Source organism: Cimex lectularius, unplaced genomic scaffold, assembly GCF_000648675.2.
Source record: "Cimex lectularius strain Harlan isolate CLEC.00 unplaced genomic scaffold, Clec_2.1 scaffold177, whole genome shotgun sequence".
In the NCBI taxonomy this organism is placed as follows: Eukaryota; Metazoa; Arthropoda; class Insecta; order Hemiptera; family Cimicidae; genus Cimex; species Cimex lectularius.
In genome coordinates this window covers 700,347-721,215 of record NW_019392787.1, presented here as the reverse complement: position 1 = coordinate 721,215, position 20,869 = coordinate 700,347, and the positions used below count along the sequence as shown (strand labels likewise).

Sequence of the window (20,869 nt, the reverse complement as noted above, 5' to 3'; positions counted from 1 at the left end):
TACTTCACATTAATATCATTAGTGATCATCTTCTCCCTCGTCGTGTACTTGCACCGTACATGGAATCCTTTGCCCTGGCTTGTTACCAGCTTTCGATGTGGTTGCACGACTATCGTGTTGTAATACTCTATAGTCCCGTCATCCTGGTTTAAAAAATAAAATATAAATTTGATTCTGAAATAAAGGATAGAAGCTTAGAATGTTTTTATTAATTTAGAAATCCTTTGAATCGTAAGTTCTATAAAGTTAGTTTTTAGTTATTGAGTATAGTGCTTAACTTATTAACATAATTTTCAGCGTTATAATGCACAAAAGACGATTCTTTGTATAAATTATAAATTCTTATACTGACATGTTTAAGTTTAATTTTTAGTAAACTATAATAAACTAATAACAAGCATAAATAAATCGTAATTTTCCTCTACGATTGTTTGTTGTTTGTTTAAATGTTGTGTTTATTGCAACTTTGTTATGTATTATTGAAATTGTCGAACGATTGTCATCCTTGTTTTGTACAATTGCACTATTAAAAGACAAAGTTCATCATGTGAAAAGAAACATATTTACTTGAGTGTTGAGTATTCCAAATAGGTTTTAAAATCTTTAATTTCAACTGTTCATGCTGACAGTATTTCATGTAAAACTATCTGCTGAGTTTATTTTTACTTTATACTGCTGATCTATCCGTATGAAAACTTAACTCATCGTATGTTTTTTGTTAATAAATAAAGTGTCTTTTTACCATGTTAGAGCTCATCGTGTTGCATGCGCTCAGTGGCAGTTCGTAAGTGACGGGACCCAGGGCGTTTGAATAAAGTGTCATACAGGACGAGTTTCTTCCGAGCCCTCGTGGATAGATCATACCATCAAAGAGTCCTGTGGTCGAATCCACGGTTATCGTCATGTGTTCGCTTCGACATGCCACTCTTACTTCTGGCATGCCCAACGCTATATCTGTTAACAGAAAAGTGAAAAATTAATTTGGATATTATAATTATTAACAAAGACATAGAAACGGGAACTGTATAAAAAGTTTAGTATTTATTTATTTTTACATAGCTTTATTGAACTGATAATAATTAAATTACTTGTTTTCATACTAGTCTATCCTTCCAATCTATATCAAAATTTATATAAATTTCTATTAAAATTTCTAAAATTAAATTCATCAGGGCTGAATCTAAAAGAATTAACATATTTCCGTATTATTATAGGTTGTGTTGATGCCTATGAAGTGTTGATTTTTCTTAGCTTTGTCTTTTGAATTTTTAATTGACCTGTATGTTTCATATAGTATCATTTTTTTGTAGCTCAATCTCTCATAGTGCCTGACTATACTTGCTGACTTTATTTGTCATTTTGACATTTTAAGCGCTTGGGTCTGTATTTTCTCGTATGTATGCCCTGGCAAAAAGCAGCAACATGCCTGAAATCCATTGAGTATGAGCACACTAGGATGATTGGAATCCTAGTTACTTATGAAAACAATTTTATGTTTCTAGTACCATTCTAGCCAAATTGTGAAAACAAGAAAATGATAATATATTATTGTATATAATATATAATATTCTATATACATCACAACCCGTTCACATGAATTATACAAACGGCTAACTCTGGTGTTAGGACAAGTTCATACATGTCTACATATGAAAATAGTTTATTCTTTATTGGAACAATTTTTCGAATGAGACAGGAGCTCAATAACTTAAATTGAAAACCTGGCGCTCACTTGCTGAATTACATCAACGTGTAATATGGGCAAACCAGAAGACCATTATCACTTCCTAGTTGAGTGTAGGTGTTGGAGGAGTTTAGGGTTTATGTATGGGGCTTGAATCAATTATCCTGTGAAAGTGTTATTAACATTTTGAATGGTTAGGATTAGAACCAACTGATTAAATATCTAGTGCATGCATTAAAATGAGAATTTCTCTTAACAGAATTCAACTATGTATAAGAACAGCAATTACCCTTGTATATCTTATGATATACATTATGATGTGTTTTTTTACTTCTTTTTGTCATTAATACTATGTTGTCAGTGGATTGTTAGGAAAAAATGAAAATTTGGTTTGGAGGAAAGAATTTATTACATTAAAACTTTAATGATTTTATCTGTAGGTTAAAAATAAAGTATATATATAAATTGTATATATCACTATAACATTTATCATTTTCATCTGTTATTTATTTACTAAGTATACACATTTTTTTGATGAAACCACCAACCTGGCAGACAGACTATTGCCCACTGTAAATTTAATTGTGTAAAATAAAAATTGTGTAAAATTCAATAAATTTATTTCTTTATTATTATATAATACATATATATATTGTGATATAATTTTAAAAGTCATATACTTTTGAAGGACAAATTTATGTTGGACTTCAAAATCCATGACAAACTTTAAATTGACTTAGGAGGAGGGATATAAATCGTGGGAGAAGAGGGGATGAATATCTTGAGGATGTGATTCACCTAGGTGAAAGACCTCAAGGTCTTCGCCTTCCTTGTAAAGTTGGGCTTTATTCTTAAAGGGTGGTCAGCGAGTAATTTGAAAAAATCCGATTTTGTCTTCTTAAATAAAAAAAATAAAAAATAAAAAAATACGATTCAAAGACTTTTAACGGGGATTTTCTCTCAAGATAGACAATACACAGTCAAGAATAAATATAAAAATATAAAGTCGAGCTTTAGCTCAAAACATCTTAAATTGTGAAATTTCCATGTGGTCTGAACCACAAATTTGGTTATTATTTTTTATTTTAACTGCTAGGTTATTATGACAGACGCGTTTCTGCATTTCGCCATCTTCATAGTGTCGTTTTCTATTCGTCATTCAAAAACTACCAAATTTCAAACGCAGTTTTTTATTTCTTTCATTAGCATCGAGGAAAGGTTTTGCGTTCGTTTATTCGTTGAACCTATGAAAAGTTTGACGTGTCAATGTTCAGTATAAGGCACACTGGGAATATAATACAATTCAATATGCAACTGCAGTTACCGTCATAATTATCTTTCCTCCTATAATAATTAAGGTCCGCCACGGAGTACTTTTTCTAGTTTTCTCAACAAGACAAATCAATAACGTTCAAAAAATTCAACCAAGCAGACTTTGATAGTTGAAAGATTTTCTTTTACGTTTCTGACAGTAATTTGATTACGTTAATTGACTAGAAAAAGGTCAGTCGTATTTTTGAGCACTCAGACAATCCATAAGTGTATTTTTTTCTACTTCTTTTTACTATTAAAAAATAAATATATTATCTTTGGATTTAACCTGTTCAATTTCATCGCCACGGATTTACTTGGTCCGCTCGTTCTCGCCCTGTGCTTTGGTCAGAAGCGGCATTGCGCCATCTTCAGTGAATGTCCGTCGTGGGTTTTCAGTTTATGGGCCACGTGATTTATCACGAGACCAGCAATTAAAGATCGTGTTGGGGATCGCCAACATAGGGAATGATGTTTATAGATGGGTACGATTAGTCGAAGCTTTCTGTTCTTTAAATTATGTAAGTTCCAAACGATAAAAAAACCACTACGACCTAATGTATATTTGTCACATTATAAAAACATTCGTTGTTAGTTCTTATGATTTGATTTAGCATTACAAACTAAAGGCCATTTCCATGAATCAATCTTGTTTCCTAACAAAAATAGGAGAGACAACAAACGGAAGAGAAACATAAGGGTGATCCAATGTGGGCGAAAATGACAAGGGATGATCCGACTCTTTAAAAATACAGTAGTTTTTCTTTTTTATCAGATTAACGTTACTGTCATCAATTGCAAATAAATAGAGAATAAAACCAAGGTTGTGGGATATGGAAGAGGAAAAGAGATGCAGTCTGACTTGCCCCCAGGGTGGCCGGTGAGAGAAAAGAATGGACATATTGTAGTATGAAGCACTTTTTCTATTTTCATAATTGATTTACTTTTATAATCTACATTGTTTAAGCACATAAATGATAACATTGAAGTGAAAGTACACGCCATATATTACATGGCAATATATAATAAATTATCTATTTTCCTATTCAAATCATCTATTTTCTATAATAAAGTATCTATATAATGAAACAAACAAGAGTCCCCAAAGTGTAAATTTTAAGATAGTTCCTACAGTCGTTCTTGCAGATAAAGTCACAAAAGACTTCTTACATGTGTCCTTTTTTAATAATCTTTTTCTTCTGTGTTGGAAAAGACTATATCCGGTAAAATAATCACCTAGACCAAATGGCTTAACCTGTTCTAACCTAATTGAATTTTTTTTTACGAGGGTTCGCAACAGCAGAGGTCACATAAACCCTCAGGGTGTTGGTGTTTTTGAAAAAAGCCCATTTATAAGGATGTCGGGTTCGAATGCAGGGCCGCTGGATCCGGACCCAGGACCTTTACCTTACAGTGATGAGCGCCGTGTCAACGCCTAAACCATTGCGGCCACCGACGCCACCCTTCTTCTTATTATTTTTCAATAATAAATTTATAGATTAATAAAAAAAAATTATACTACTTAAAAAAACCGTCTCTGAACTGCAAAATATTGCACCATGGCAAAGTAGTTTAAATTAAACGAATTGTTCTAACCTAACTATAACTCCAAATTAAAGACGTTGCATATGAGTTTGTTTTTATAAGCACTTGCATTATTATTTTGATTGTTGTTTGCAATTGTTCTTGCATATAAACGTACAAAAGAAAATATGTGTCTTTTTAAAAAATAATCTTTCCTTCTGTGTTGGAAAAGATATCACTATAAAATAATCACGTAGATCAAATGGCCTAACCTGTATTAATTTAACTATATCCGCAAAATTAAAAAAAGAAAAAGTATGGGTTTCCTTTACGACCAATTGACTTTCAGTGAATTAGTTTTTATTGTTATATTCTTACAAATAATGATAAAAACAGACTTGTGTAGATCTTTAATTTATGAGACAAACTAAGACATTTGTAATATATTTTTAAAGAAGAAAAATGTCTATTTCTAATGTATTCTCTATTATAAAAATATTACGTTATATATGCTTAATTGTAAAATTAAAGTTTTACATAGACAAATTTTCATTTAAAAGCAGTTTCCATTTACATCATTTGTATGAATAGAAAGATCCTTCCAACCATCCCTAAGAGAGATTTGCAGTTTGACGATACAGATTATAGGTTTATAAACGTAAAGAAGCGGGACTTTCGAAATAAAAAATTTAGAAAGTTGAAAAAGGCAATAAAACATAATGAAATATTATTATCAATTCTAATTTTACAGAATCCCAATTATCGATTTATTGCCGACAGAAAAGTAATTTCTTTAGATTCATCGATTGATAAAAATATACGTTGACGTACTTAGTTAAGTTGTCTGTAGAATGATAAAATTGACTGTTGTGACCTCTGCCTCGTAAACGTTTTTTAGTACCTTCTCTTGAAATTTATATCTAAATATATAAACACCCGTTCATCCTTGCAAAGGTACAAGGACTCGAACAAAAGTTTGCCATAATCCTTGAAATTTTATTACTCATTGGGAATTACAATCCACTTTTTTCAACTGAAATCAATCTTTTAAAAATAATATGACTTATGAGTAATAGGTACGACCCACATCCTTGGCACGTATAACCTGTTGCTAAGTTGTTTCAAAACAGCCTTACAAACGATATTACCTATGCGCTTTATTTTTATTTTTCCGGTTTAGACGTGATTTGTTCACAATGAAAAGTGGTAACGGGGCTTTACAATTAATGAAGTCTGTATTATTATGGACGATTAAGTCATATAAAATATCCTTATTGGTAAGCTTTATGAATGCATAATGTGAATTGCCTGCTTTAATAGATGATTTTAATTTTGAATTGAACTAAATACAAATCGGAATATGAAATCAGAATCTTATTCCTACTTGTTTTGTCGAGTTTTAATTATTTCAAAATTTTTAACGTTTTTGTATGCAATTTTTTCAGTAGTTTGTATAAGTTTGAAAAAGAGAAAGAGGTGTCAGACTTGGCAAATGTGTTTGTGCTGTTGAATGGTGTATTTGTAATTATTTGGATTTTTGAATTATTAATTATGCAATCTATTTTTGTTTTGTAATTTTGTGTCTGGGTTTTAGTCTCCACTTATGTTATCTCGTCGCTCTTTGTAAAACTAGCAAGAAGAATATCTGTTGAAGATGTTTGTTACCGGGTGGTCGGAGATGGTTTGCCGTGTTCATCGGCAATTTTTTCTAGAACACGTACAAGGACCGTAAAGGTGAAAGACGTCCGACTGAAAGCTTTAATGGATAATAATTCTCAGACGAGTTTAGCTTACCATGTAAAGAAACTTGAGTATGTTAGCCAACACGGGTTCTAAGAGCGATTAACGTAATTTACGAGAGTGCGTTTCCTTTTGTGATTCCCTTCGAAAGGTAATTACGATGACGATCCATATCTTAGAATATTAACGACGGGGAAAAGTAGAATTTAGCAATCCTCGTTGGGCGGCAATCATAGGAAAAGTGTTTGCTAAGGTCTTTGTTCGATGGGAGGAACAGAGTAGGTAGAAAAGAATAAACGGTGTAGCTCGACCGCAAAACTAAAATGAAAAATATAGTATTCAAGGAGAAGAAATGTATAGGAATCGTGTATGTTGAATGACAGGGCAAAATTTGTTGCACTTGAACTTGTGCGTGCAAACACAAAATACACATTTACCCCATGACAAACTCAGTTCTTTTCAACATGAATGATACTGAATACGATTTACAAATCAATCCGTTAACTTTTGCGAACTAAATTTTCAATAAAAACAGACGTTATTTTCATTTCAGAATTATATAGCTTAAAAAAATTCAGTTAGTAAAATAATTGCAGAATGTCTGTTGACTAATAAGGGATAGTCAGTCAGTCGCCTGCTTAGAGATCTTTAGGAAGTAAGTGAACGACGGTTGTATAATCAACCCGTTCTATTACATTGCAGGACTTGTAGTTACACCCTGGGCCGCCGGCTAAAAGAACCTTTCAATCTTACAAAAAGAGCCATTCCTCCAGAGAGGAAAAGTAGAATCTCCAAAGAGCCAAAAACTATTTGGAAACTTTTAAACAGCTTCTCTCCACAGTGACAATTTTTAGCATTACCATTTAAAACACTCGAGGGACCAAAAAATTAACGAGCTCAAAGAAATAACTTTATAATTGATACCGATCAAAGTTGGCAAATTCAAAAAATTTGAAATGACAGTAAACCAATTCTTTCTTGTTTTGAAATTAATTTAGAATTTTAGCATCTTTAGGCCTATTTTAAGTTATTTATGTATCTACCTATATGTCTGTATGTACCAATCAATTTCTTCCTACCTAATCTGTCTTACCCATGCTTTCTCTTTCTCTCTCTCCCCCTTTCTAAAACAGTGAGTAAAAACTGTTAATAGAGAGTTTTCAGAATGGATAGTTGTAAATAGAGGAGTTCCACAAGGATCAACGTCATCATCCTTATTTTTTTCCATATATGTCAACCAAATATTTATTATATTTAAAATTAGTTCATGTGTTTGCTGATGATCTATATACAGAAAGGCAGCAAATTACAAAATATTGATGAGCCTGTACAAAAATTAATTAAAGATTTAAAAATGTATATCAGAATGGAGTAAAAATCATTGATTAAAATTGAATCCAAATAAAATTTCATGGATAATATTAGAAACCGCTCAACATAGTAGCAAAATAAATAAAATGCCAATAGAAATAAAAATAATTCTTGATAGAACTAAAAGTTGGAAAACAAGTAAAAAATCTTGGTGTTTACATTTCATCAAATTTGGATGGGCAGAAACGAATTTATATCATTAGACAAAAAGCATTTGCAACTAATGCTATAAATTACTTGTTAAAATATTAAACTATTAACCTAAAACTACATTCATACAAAGTGTTAATAAGACCATATTTAATGTACTTTTTACAAATTATATCCAATGTAAATTATAACAATATAATGAGTATAGAAAAATCATAAACACTCATGTAAGTTACATACTTAATCTTAAGTATGATGCCAGATTATATGATAAATTTAAGATACTTAATATTTTAAAAATCGAAGATTTTCAAAAATTGGGTTGAATTGTAAGAGAGAGTCGTTCATAACATGTAATACACCATTAATTTCACCAAAAATACGATTTCTTCACCACAAAAATCTATATATCTACGTATTATCTATCCATCGATGTGTATCTACTCTATCATCTATCTAAATTTTTTATGTGATTTTAAAATAAATTTAGAATTTTAGGATCTTCAGGCATGGTTTCCTTAACATTTCATCTTCACTGACTAATAATCATCTATCCATAAAACTATGTATATACGTATTAGCGTTCATATCGATATATAATGCTTTCTCTCTCTTTACGTGTTCTTTTGTTTTTAGTGTCCAATAATTTAATCAAAAATGCATCCGTATACCACCCTTCATTAACAGGTTGACTCAAAATTATAATTTAGTCCACCCAATTTTTTTGCTTCATAGTAATACACTAATTTCTCAATTTTACGTAACTACTTTTGACTGCGTCACGTTGTTACGCCTTTTCGGAGAAACCTTATGTTCACATATGTCCCACATTCAGTTTATGGGCACGAGCTGGTGGGCAGCATGTTCAACGATCTCATAACCGCCATAATGTCATTCGGCGCAAAGACGGCCGTTGACCGAGGATCTGTATGTCATTTATGAATCCTTTAATCAAGTCTGACATGTTATTATTGTATAATCACATTTTAAAGTTTTAATATAAAGTCGGTGTGTAGTTTGCAGTTTTATTGAATTATTGCTTGTTCGGCGTCGAGAACATTCTGAATGTGTATCTCTATTTTAAACGATTGTCCTTTTTCTCTTTTTCTTAGCGATAATTGTCAGGAGAATCTGAAGAAAATTAAAATTTAATATTCTAACACTGCAATAACAGCCAAAATATTTGTTGTAAACCAAAATTATCCTTTGTCAATCTCCTGTCAAATTATTAACTTGTTCGCTTTACTCCTGCAGTTAGCGAAGTGGTTTGAACGAGAGGGATTTAAAAGAAAGACTGTTGCTCAGTTCCATGGTGTTTCGAATCCCAGATTTTATAAATCAGGGTGTTGCTTATTTCCTGAATATTGCAAAATTAGTCGCTTTGGTGAAAGCTAACTTTTTTCCTTCCCGCTCGACAGTAAAATTAAAAAAAAATCTTTTTTCCTTGGCGCAATTAATGATCGAGCTTTTAATTAAACGAAATGTAAAACTTAGAATATTTCGAACTGTATAATTTCTTAAGGTTTATCATTGAATGTTGGATTTTAAGCCTTTCTTCGTTTTACCATCACGTTTCCTCATCACAGCGGATCTTAAATCTTTACAGTTTTCCCCCTTGCAAAGTTCATATCTTAACTTAATTAACGTAATTTGTTGTTTTTCAGCAGTATACGATTTAACCCGTGTCGAATTTGACATCGACTGTTGTTCTGGTTGAATACTAAACCATCGGGCACAACAAAATTGAAGTCATTCTTTCAAATCGCAGATTCCATACGGTGCATCTGGGCAAAAAAGGATTATCTTTCCATCTAGGTAGTGGGATAAGGACAAGAAATATGGCTGACTTTGGATTACTTTCACCTTCGCCACACCCTGTCTCGACCTTCGTCATGAAACATGATCAGATCTAGTAACAGCTGTTTAATTTGCCGACTGTGTTCCCAGTTCCACGCTTTGATATGCGCTGTTTATGATTTGATATCTTATCGTATATTTTTAAGATTTGATTAGAAAGATTTTGTATGCCGGGGAAAAGAAAATCGATAAGAATAAACCCAGGTTCTGAATGATCAACCCCCTCCTTCAAGGACCCTGTTTAAAGGATGTACCAGCACTATCCCATGTTTCTATGCCCATTCAAAAAATTAAACAAACGGATTTTTCACTTTACTTCGCTGGTCTTGAACTGGCGTCAGCAGTCTCTTCGGTGGGCGTTGTGGAGGAGAGTGTGGAAAATTGTTCAAGGACCTTCGAAGTACCCCTGGCCAGCGGCGGATAATACAATATAATTTGGCCAACCCGTTGTTTAAGACAAAGGAAGACCATCGCTTTGTCTCACACTGCCCCGTCTCATCATCTCGAGCTATTTTCATCATTCCTTTCATGTCGAAAACAATCAAAACTTCGATAATAATGACTAAATTATTACTGAATTAATTTAATAAATTATTATTAAATCCTTAAGCTGAAAAGGTAGAATCGCAGACTTCCTCGTTGTCTACTGAATTATTCTCTCAATAAACATTCAATTCTCATTCGAATTGTACGGATATAATAAGATTCCTAAGAAGGTTGCAAAAGAATTGCGTAGTTTTGATGGCGATAAAAGGTCCGGGAGGCACAAGGCCATGGCTCAACAACAAAGAGGCGCCTGTGAGCAACAATATCGTCATCCTCAAGAATAACTGCTGGCTACCGCCCTTGGTCCAACAAGGCGTTCAGAAAGCGTTTTCGTTTTCAGCACAATTCAAATGTATGAACAACCTTGGACCGTGCAATGTATCGATTTTAAGCTGGTTTTCTAGGATCCGAGATGGGCTTTGTTTCACGACTTGTTTGTTAACATCTCCGCTTTTAACTTCCGATTGGGAAATTGAGAGAATCGGGTGGAACTGTAAGCATCAGCCTATTTTGTTTTTTGGTACATCATCGCAAATTTAAAAGAAAGACCGGACTATTGCTCAGTTCCATGATGTTTCGAGTTCCAGATTTTATAAAACCAACCACCAGCGCGTAGGAATGCCAATTCCTATGAGAATAATTCCTATATGAGAATAATTCTTGAGCACTGCAACGGTTTCTGGGTCCCCTGTTCCAGTTTTTGGAAGAAACAGGACTGTTTTATTGCATATAGTACCTACCGTGTGCTGATAGTGAATGCATTTATTAGTGTGAATGTGCAGGGTAAAAGAGTCGATGGTAGGTTATTGAGTTTCGACCCTCAATAAGTTAGTTATATACGAGGTGAAAAGAGTGATGATATCGATTACTGCACCACCTAATTGAGTAAATGGTATGTAAATAACAGTGTATGTGTTTCAAAATGAGTAAGAGTTTGAATTGATTTGAATCTAAGAACTACATGCATTGACCCAGCTGTTGAGAGCACACTCAGAGCTCGGTGGCTGGACGAATAAGACTGAGGTCTGCCCCAGAATGAGATCATTTATTGTAAATTTACAATAAATGACAAATGCTGGAATTGCCGTGGACTATGAGAAGTGATAGGCTCAACTCTGCGCGTGTGCCGATTTGAACTTAAATAAATCCAAATCCTGAAGGATAAATTTAATAACCAGACCTTCGTTTATTTGATCAAAATCAATCAAAGAGAGAGACTTCGTTTTGGCCAAATTTAAAGGATAAATCCAATAATCAGGCGATTTTGTTTAGACAACGGGGTAATGAAACTGTACTTCTGATCTGGCTATTCTAGGAGGTTTGGTCTGTGTGTTTCCCTGCAAGAAAATATGACAATCCAAACAAAGACAACCAAAGTAGAGATGTATTTATTAAAAGGCGAGCGTAGAATAGTAGTATGTACATTAAAAATGGAATAGACTGAATAACAACCTCGGCTAGGTAATAGATATGTAATGAACAGTTAACGATTATTATTTCAAACCACCGGCTAGATAAAATAAACTGTAATTATATAAATTATATATTCTATCTAAGAGACTATCTGCTAGATTAATGAGTTACCTTTTCAATAACCAATACTAGGTAATATAGTGTTAATATTACATAGAACTGAACGAATAATTTTTAGAACCCCGTGTCTAAATGAAAAATAAACGAATTTAAAAAATCTAAATCGATTTACATCGATAATTGATGTTTTCAACATGAACTTTTGGTTAAAATAGTTAATTTTTTATTATATTTGATATATAAAATTTAAAAAAAGAGTATAATATTTAAAAACTCACTGGTTGGAATTTGAGCTGCATGGATGCTGAGGAAAGTAGTTGCCTGAAACAACAATCATTTGATTTATTAATGCAATTGAATAAAGTGATTAGTACAACAATGAGGAAATGTGGTGTGCCACCTGTTAGAGAAAAAATTTTCTTATGAAAAATCGCTGGACAGCTTCGAATCTCCGAATCCCCACATCAGACACCCATAGCAAAGAATCATTCGAGACACAGTTAAATATATACAACTTTAGACTGATGGGGATCATGTTATGGGTCATAAAAGACGACCAGGTTTGATTCTTTGCCAATTTAGCTCTCGACGTCTTTGAGGAGACCAAGAAAGCCTGGGAATAATAGTGTGTGTGTGTTTTCTTCAAAAAACGTTTCTCAGTACCTGCGCCAAATAAGCAATCTTAACAAAAAAACATGGTTTGTCTGTTTTTGTTATTTATGACTTATTCTTTTTAATGGCCGAAGGTCGTGGGTTCGAATCCCGCTCGTGACACTAACTTTTTCATTTCAACCTTACATAAAGATTAGTTAATTGAAAGAAATTTTTTTTTGGTCAATCGGACCATGAAATATAATGGAATTATTTATTACATTAAGTTTTTTCATAACACCCAGAATAGGACAAACGGAAGGGAAAAATGCACAGACTCGTCCTTTTTATTCTAGTCGATTAACCTTTTACTGTCCCATCGATGAAAATTGAAAGATCAGGTGAGATTATTTTGACAGGATTTAACGTTCAAAACCGTTCCCGAAGAAATCATGTTTTGGCCAAGAAACTATCAAAAAGTCATGTAATTTTACAAGGGTTTAGTGTTTTTACCAGAGCAGTAACTCGCACTCACTACGAAATTCGTTCTCAAAAGAATAGATATTCTATAACAATGATACTCCGTCTTTAATGTTGCAAGACGATTTTAAAAGTAAAACAAGAAAGGCGTTAAGTGTGAGAATCGATATTAACGAGAACAATGGCCTATGGGAAATACTTGTTGCCGTAACTGTTGTATCAATTTTTCAAGCTGTTTCTCAACTGAAATTGCTGATTTTGGTTTTAATCTGTGTCCGCCCACTAGGGAATTGGCAGTTTTGAGAGATATCTCTGTCAGAATTGACACCTCCGATTAAAAGAAAATGAGGCGTTTTGGAAATATCGAGAATGAAAAAGGACATCAATCCATCAAAATGTCTACCTGCAAGATTTATACAAAGAACATTCAGGTTTTCCAAAAACTTTTTTATATTGTCAAATGTCAATGTATTCTGTATAAACAACACACTGTATAACATTCAACAAAGAGATTAATTTTTTTTTTAGTTAATCTATTTATGCTTTTTGAAATGCTCTTGTGGACCAAAATGATAGCAAATGATCAAACTACAGATTTCCCCTCAAATATTGAGCACACCTCATGGTAAATCTCTCAAAGAGTTTATTATTAAATTGTAAAAGACATGAAAGTGTAAATCAAAAGTGAGCTAGAAAATGAAAAGTCAGAGTTAATAAATTAATGGTTACCAAAATAAATTTGTCTTTAGTTTTTTTTTTTGTTACCTATTGGGAAAGTGTATTTGTTCGTACCTAAAAAATTGGCAAGTCCCAATTATTGTAAATAAAATACAGGTGAGATTTGCAACATTAGCTACATCTCGTCTACACTCGCGGTTTGGTCCGCATATTGCTATGGCATAAACATGGGAGTGATGAAATCCCCGACCCTTCTGACAGTCAAAGCGAGGATTGGCGGAACAGGTTGCCCAGAAACGAGCCCGTAGTATTCTTTATTTTTTTCCCAATTTCCATATTTGCATTATATTATTATAAAGAATAATAATAATAACAATACTAGGGACAGGGCGTCGGTGGCCACAACGTTTTAGGCTTTGACACGGCGCTCATCACTGGAAGGTAAAGGTCTCGGATAAGAATCCAGCGGCCCTGCATTCGAACCCGACATACTTACAAAAACATCGGCACCCCGACAGTTGAAATGACCTCTGCTGTTGTGTACCCTCGTAAAAAAACGGTCTAGGCGTTGACAATGCGCTCTTCACTTTAAGGTAATGGTCGGGGGGGGGGGGAGAAAACCAGCGGCCCTGCATTCAAACTCTACATATGATTTCTGCTGTTGCGAACCCACTCAAAAAAAAGTTTATTTAAATAAGTACATTACAGCAACAAATGTTGAAGTCGTGAGGAGAGGTCAAGAATGTGGCAGTTTAGAAAAACACCTTTTTCATTTTTTTGCGAACGTTTCGACCTTTAGTCGGGTCATCTTCAGGACATAAAGTGTGGTGTTATTCTTATGGTGACGGCAAAAAAATGACAAAAGTGTTTTTCTAAACTTCCTCATTCTTGACCGCTCCTCACGACTTCAACAAATGAAACAACAGGTCCACAAAGTACACCATGCTAAATACCGTCTGCCGATATTTTTCTTATTATACAAAAACAAAAATATTACTTTACATAGCCAAACTTTTACTATTTGTGTAGTACGTATAATTATGTATTTTTATAATAACAAACACATAATCATTCTGAACATCGCAATGGCCTGTTTTTCGTTATGCATTCGGTTTAATTTCTCACCTTCTTTCTACAGAACCATGAAAAGGACATACGAACGAGAAAACACACAGACTCTATATTTGATGACCCGGTTATTGTACCATAAAGAAACGTCCAAAACATATAGCTTCGTTTTTGCACCCCAGTAAGAAGTTCGTTTTTTCCTCTTGGGCAAAATTTCCAATCACAACAAATTTTGTATTACCATCAAAATTCCATTGGATACAGTTCACTCAAAGGACACCAGAAAATATCATTTCAATTCCCGCAAATTTAGTTTCTCCTTATTTCTCATTAGTTTATCCTTCCTTTTCACCTTCAACGGTAGGTCAACTTGGCTCTCAATTACAAATACAATCCATTAAAGTAACTCCCTTATTTTTATCTTTTTATAACCTTAACCAGCTCGAACATTTTGAGAAACACATAAATATTAATTTAAAAAAACTTAAAATAAAACATGCAAGAAATATTTCTTTTTAAAATCTAAATAAAAAATGTTTATTGATTTCTTGTTCTAAAGATAGGATCAATGAAACATACTTTATTATATATTGTTTTCTAAAAAAGAGAATACAGAGATAAATAGCACCATGTCTATTTTTATATTTAAAAAAAATCTAATACGTCTCAAACTATTTTTTACTTCGTCTGTGCTAGTGTATTTTCTTACCTTCTTTTTAGAACGGTCCCCTCCCAGAAAGGACAACCATCAGAGAAATATGCACAGAATTTATTAAATTAGCCGTTTTTATACAATAAATAAGCATCTAGAACTTATCAATATGATTAATTTTACAAAAGTTAAGCTACGAGAAGCATTACTATTTTACTTAAATAAAAAAAGTTGATTGTTTTCTGTGGTTCTAAGGTTAAGTTAATGACTAAATATTTTTGTTAAATATAAATTTTTTTCTATTCGTTTATGTATTATTTAAAAAAAAATATTACTTTGTCTTTTCAAACTCAATTTAGTGTCAAATCCCAGTCAACATTAGACTGTTTATTCTCATTATACATTAAATGTAGTTTCTCAACCTTCTTTTTGTTGGACCGAGAACAAAAAATGAAAGAGAAACACACACACACAATGTTCCGTAAATAAACGTCAAAGATCTTATATAATGATTAATTACTAGGAATATAGTAATATGAACTAAGTAAACCCATACTAAACCGATGTTCTAATATTTGTATTTGTTTCTCTATTGTTTTGCACGAATGTAAGTGTCACGATACCTTTCCAAAACTTTTATGAATACGTGCAGATGTTTTTCTATATACATTTTACTATTATAATCTATCTACCGTTTCATTTACACTACCGTGTTCTATTTTTAAGATTATTTACTATCTATATTATTAAGATTCAGTTTTATCGAAATAGGTCAATAATTTCACTCTATGAGTCACGTGGTTGATGAATAAACTCGCGGGAAAAACGCACAGACTCGGCCATTATTCGATCCATTATTATATCAGAGTAATTATTTATATTTTAAAGTTTAAAAATCTTTTAAAAGACAAGTTCCTTCCTCAAAACAGCATTTTATTTATAAAAAATAACATATATACAGGTGTTCTGGAAAAATCCCATTAGAAAGGGGCTATTCACGTAGGTTGTAAAAGTAAGAACGCCTGCGGAGGCGAATTACGAAACGAAAGGACGTCAGAGACGGGGTAAAGCCCCTTATCTAATGCCTTAAACAAGCGTAGATGGCTTTGAATAGGGAAGGTGACATCTATTCATGTATCTTCCGATGATTTTCACACCATTGATCTCAATTCTATTGACCACAAACAAGACTTTTCACAGCGTCGGTCACAATTCTCCGTTTTCCTAGTAGCTCCTTGTACTTCCTTTTGACAGGAAAAAAAAGAGAAAAGTAAACAATTCTAAATCGGTGTGGCAGTTAATTTGCCCCTATTGGCGTCTCCTCCGAGGAATGCATGTTTTACACAGAGGAACATTTACAAGGAAAACCTTGAAGAAGACATTCTTATTAGGAAGTGTGAAATTTCATTAACACGAAGACAAAAATCTTCAAAAGTTTGTACATGACGAACAGTAGCACCGAATACTTTACATTTAATTTTTGAGTGTATCAAACTTTCAAAAGAAACCCGATAGAAAAGGCTTTTGTCACCATTTTGTGAAACTTACCAACATAACAAGTAAAAACATACAGAAATATTCAGGAGTACAATCTATAAATATATATAAAAACAATCTATAATATAATGACTTTATATCCTATGGATCAGCTTGGCATCGATTTTCACTCTTCGTCGAACAAAAGAACATTAATTTAACCTCCCTCTCCATTTTGATCCTTAATAAATAATATCTTTAAAACATATAAAAAATTGATGTGATAAAAAGGTTAAAAATGATGTTTAAGATAATCTTAAAAACAAAATTTTTTACATGTCTATCTTTTAAATGTTTAACTTTTCTCTATACTTTGATCAATTTGCTAAAACACAACGCTGCTAGTTTCTCTGATCTTTTAAGAGAGGAGATCTGAACCATTCATTGAATGATACAAAGTTTGGTTAAATGTAAATAAATAATATCGTTAATACATACAAAAAATCGTTTTGATAAATAGATTAAATAAAATGTTTAAGATTAGGATTAGGATTACAGTAAGGAAATGTCTACACATTAAATATTAACGCTTTCTCTATGTTTTTATCTATTTTTTACAACGCTGGTTTTTCCTCAGATTTTTTTCAGGAAACCGAATTAAACGGACTCAAAGAAAGTTAAAAAATCTTTTTGATAAAAGGTTAACTATCAATTTATGATAATCTGAAAAGTGGTTAAAGTCTAAAAGAAAATTGTATATAGAATAAATGTTTCCCCTTCGTGTCAGCAACAATGACAGAACAATATTTGACTCAATTATTTTGGTTTTCTAATCGGAAAATCGTTTTTTCCGTAGCGTAAAATTGTTTCCTTTTCAGACATGGACACACTTCCCAAGGCCAAGGACTTCCAAACGTTGAAGATCATGGACAGATAAAAAGACTGATCATTGTCTTAAAAACAGGACCAAGAATGAAAAATGAACTACGATATCGATTGATTAAAACATTTATAGAAAATTGTAATCGAATGTTCATGACTCTGCTTTAAACAATTCTGATTTTATTATTTGAATCCCTAAGAAAACCAAATTTTGGCACCACATTTCAATAAAAACTCAAAAAGTTCTATTTATTTACCAGGAATAACTATAAAGTTTTAATTTTGCTAAGTATCAGAGTGCAGTGATTAAGTTCCAACATTTTTCGCTAGGAATCATAGAGTTTCGTAAATACATGACTTTAATTTAAGTAGGATATTTGGATAATAAATTTTTATAACGAGAATTGGAGAATATTAAATTTTTTTAGATTGTACGATTAGGTATTCCTGTCCTTGCTTTTTGAATCCAGTACGTCATGAAACCTAACCTTGTAGAATAGGCTGGTTCTTATTGACCTAAAAACCCGAGGTAAATGTATTAGGCCTTTTTACATGATATTAAAAAAAAAAGCTCGACGATTAGGGAAAACTTTCTTTGGGCAACTATGGAGAACCCAGAACCCACTCGCAATTCGCCCTGTCGGACGAGAGACACTTGCGGTCTAGCACTGTCGTGGAGAAAGTTTTTTCTCCGACCAGTAGATTTTTATGCCATTCATTATACTGGTATTCTCTGGATCATTATAGACGTCCAGCAGATTGTCGTAGCTGCGTGAAAATACGGTTCATTTTGACAGCTCGGCTTTTATTTCCCAACAGTCTTGGCACTGTTGTCGAATCTGACGAAATACTATCGCAATCTATTTACTTGTACTCTTATCGAACAATCACACGTTCGGACCGACTTTTGAATAATTAAAAAACTATACTTTTTAAAATAATATTTAAACATGTTTGATCCTTAATTATCTTGGTTTGTACAACCAAGGTGATTAGTAAGTCAATTATTGATAGAAAGGTCTGAAAAACCACAGTAGATTGCAAAACTGCGGACAAATTGCAAATGCGGCTTGTTATAGTGGATAGAATCTCATAGCACCTGATGTAATTTCTAATTCGTCCAATGATTAATTATATAATAAATAATTTTAATTGCTCAGTTTCGCTCTGTAAACGATAGCACTGAAAATCAGGCAGGCAATATCATTAAAGAAAGTGCTTTAATCAACTATTTTTAACATTCACATTTATAACAGGTGAAAATTTACATTTCGAATGTCCTAAGCATTGTTGAAACGCCTTCGATCAAAAGGTGGATCTAAATGTCAGTTTTAAATGTTAACATTTAAATGTTTAACATTGAAAATATCACCGTTCAGCCTCGTTTTATAACTTGCTTTCTATTTTATTGAACTTTTGGTTCTGTAAATAAAGCATTTGCCATTTACCAACATTGTTATATTAGAGGATTGAGATTTTGACCCAGTTTATTATATTTATTTATCATATGTATCATCACTCTCTCTCTCTCTCTCTCTCTCTCTCTCTCTCTCTCTCTCTCTCTCTCTTTCTCTCTTGGTCTATGCAAATGTGGTAAAATTAGGTCAAATACTGTGACTATAATATAAATAAAACGTTATTCAATCACTCATTCATTCTCTCTTCTTGTATCGCTACCTTCAACTCTAAGACTCTATCTCGCTATCTGTACATCAATCTACTTACTTTCTCAGTTTCATCCTCTCTGTCTGTCTGTTTGTCTCTCTCTATCTCTCTCTCCCTCCCATCGCTCTCTCTCTCTCTCTCTCTCTCTCTTTCTCTTTCCATCATATACACGCGCGCCCGCCCACATACACACATACAAAACATATTTTATTCTATATGAACATTTCCCTTTTTAAACGTACTCTACATCTGTCTATTTTCCTATCTATCTGTGAATATTTTCACTTTCTCAATTTTATCCTGTTTGTTTGTTTCTCTCTCTCTCCCTCCCTCTCATTCCCTCACGCTCGCACACACACAATATATTCTATTCTATATATCGAGCTCTTTTTTTAAAGAACACATCTGATTATTTTTCGGGTTCTATGTATGTCTTTCTCGACCTCTATCATATATCTTTCAGACACGCTTTCTCTGTTTTTTAACTGCTCTATCTACTTATCTATTTAAAGTGCACTATTTTATTTTTTCTTTCCATCTCTCCCTCCTCTCTCTCCATCTTTAAATCCTTCTTGGTATGCCTATTTATCTATCCATTCTTCTGCATTTACTTTCTTAATTTTGCAAGAGACTACGTAGACTCTTACGTTAAAATAAAGTCAATTGAATAAAACCGGACACACGAATTTTGTTGTTTATTTGAAATTACGTGCATTTTTATCGTTATATTAATTATAACATACTTATTTTAATGGAATCCAAACTGACCGAGATCAGAAATTCCTGAGTTTAATAAAAATTATTTAATTAAGGTGCAGTAGAAATCCGTTTATCCGGGCTTGAAGGGACCGGGACTTGTCCGGATGATCGAAAGTCCGGATAATCCGAAAATTTGTGGTTTTATTAGTATCCTGTCATAAAAACGAAAAAACTACACATACGAAAGTGAACACTTTAATTCATAAATCAAGTAACATTTAAAGTAATAGATAATTTTTGTTAGTTTTATTTTTGTTTGTCCGTACATGCGTTTCTCGAAAAATTTATATGTAATGCCTAAAAATACCTAATAAAAATATACGTAATAAACAAAACCTTTTCAAATGGAAGCCATCATACGAACAACACGAGACAACAATTTATAGTCTTTTAAAATGGTAGACACGTTTTTATTTTATTTTATTTATTTTTTTTAACAAAAACTGCCACTCCGGCCTCTTCGATCGTGTGAGTAGTGGAAGGGCGGTTTGGTGGCCTTTACGAATTTCGAACGACGAATTAAAGGTCCCATAGTTGAATAATGAAATTTAAAAAAATAATATACATACATTGAGAATTATGAAAAATTTATAAAAAATGTGTAGTGTGTAGTGACCGTTAATTAATGATTATTAGGAGATCATGGGACTGTACACTACTTTACCTCATGCATCTCATGATCTCCAAATAATTTATAAAAAATATTTTAACAAACGAGTCCGGATAATCGGTGTCCGGATAAACGGGTTTACTGTAGTTTGAAAGAAAATTCACCAAAACGCCGAAAAATCATTTAAGGATAGAATAAGCTGTTAAATTTTAATCTATGATTTCCCGGTGTTTTGAAGCTTCTTTCAAACCATCTACTAATACTAACTAAATATTTTTTACTTAACTTCATG

General features: G+C 32.7%; 1 protein-coding gene across 1 annotated transcript in view; it reads right to left on the bottom strand.

The window, feature by feature from the left end:
- LOC106674207 overlaps positions 1–20,869 on the bottom strand; it is a 39,225-nt gene that overhangs the window by 1,934 nt on the left and 16,422 nt on the right. The window contains exons 3-5 of the mRNA XM_014406808.2: positions 11,995–12,037; positions 743–954; positions 4–143 (exon numbers count right to left, since the gene is read on the bottom strand). Of these exons, the coding sequence (XP_014262294.1) occupies positions 4–143; positions 743–954; positions 11,995–12,037 (395 nt within the window). The remainder of the gene's footprint in view (positions 1–3; positions 144–742; positions 955–11,994; positions 12,038–20,869) is intronic.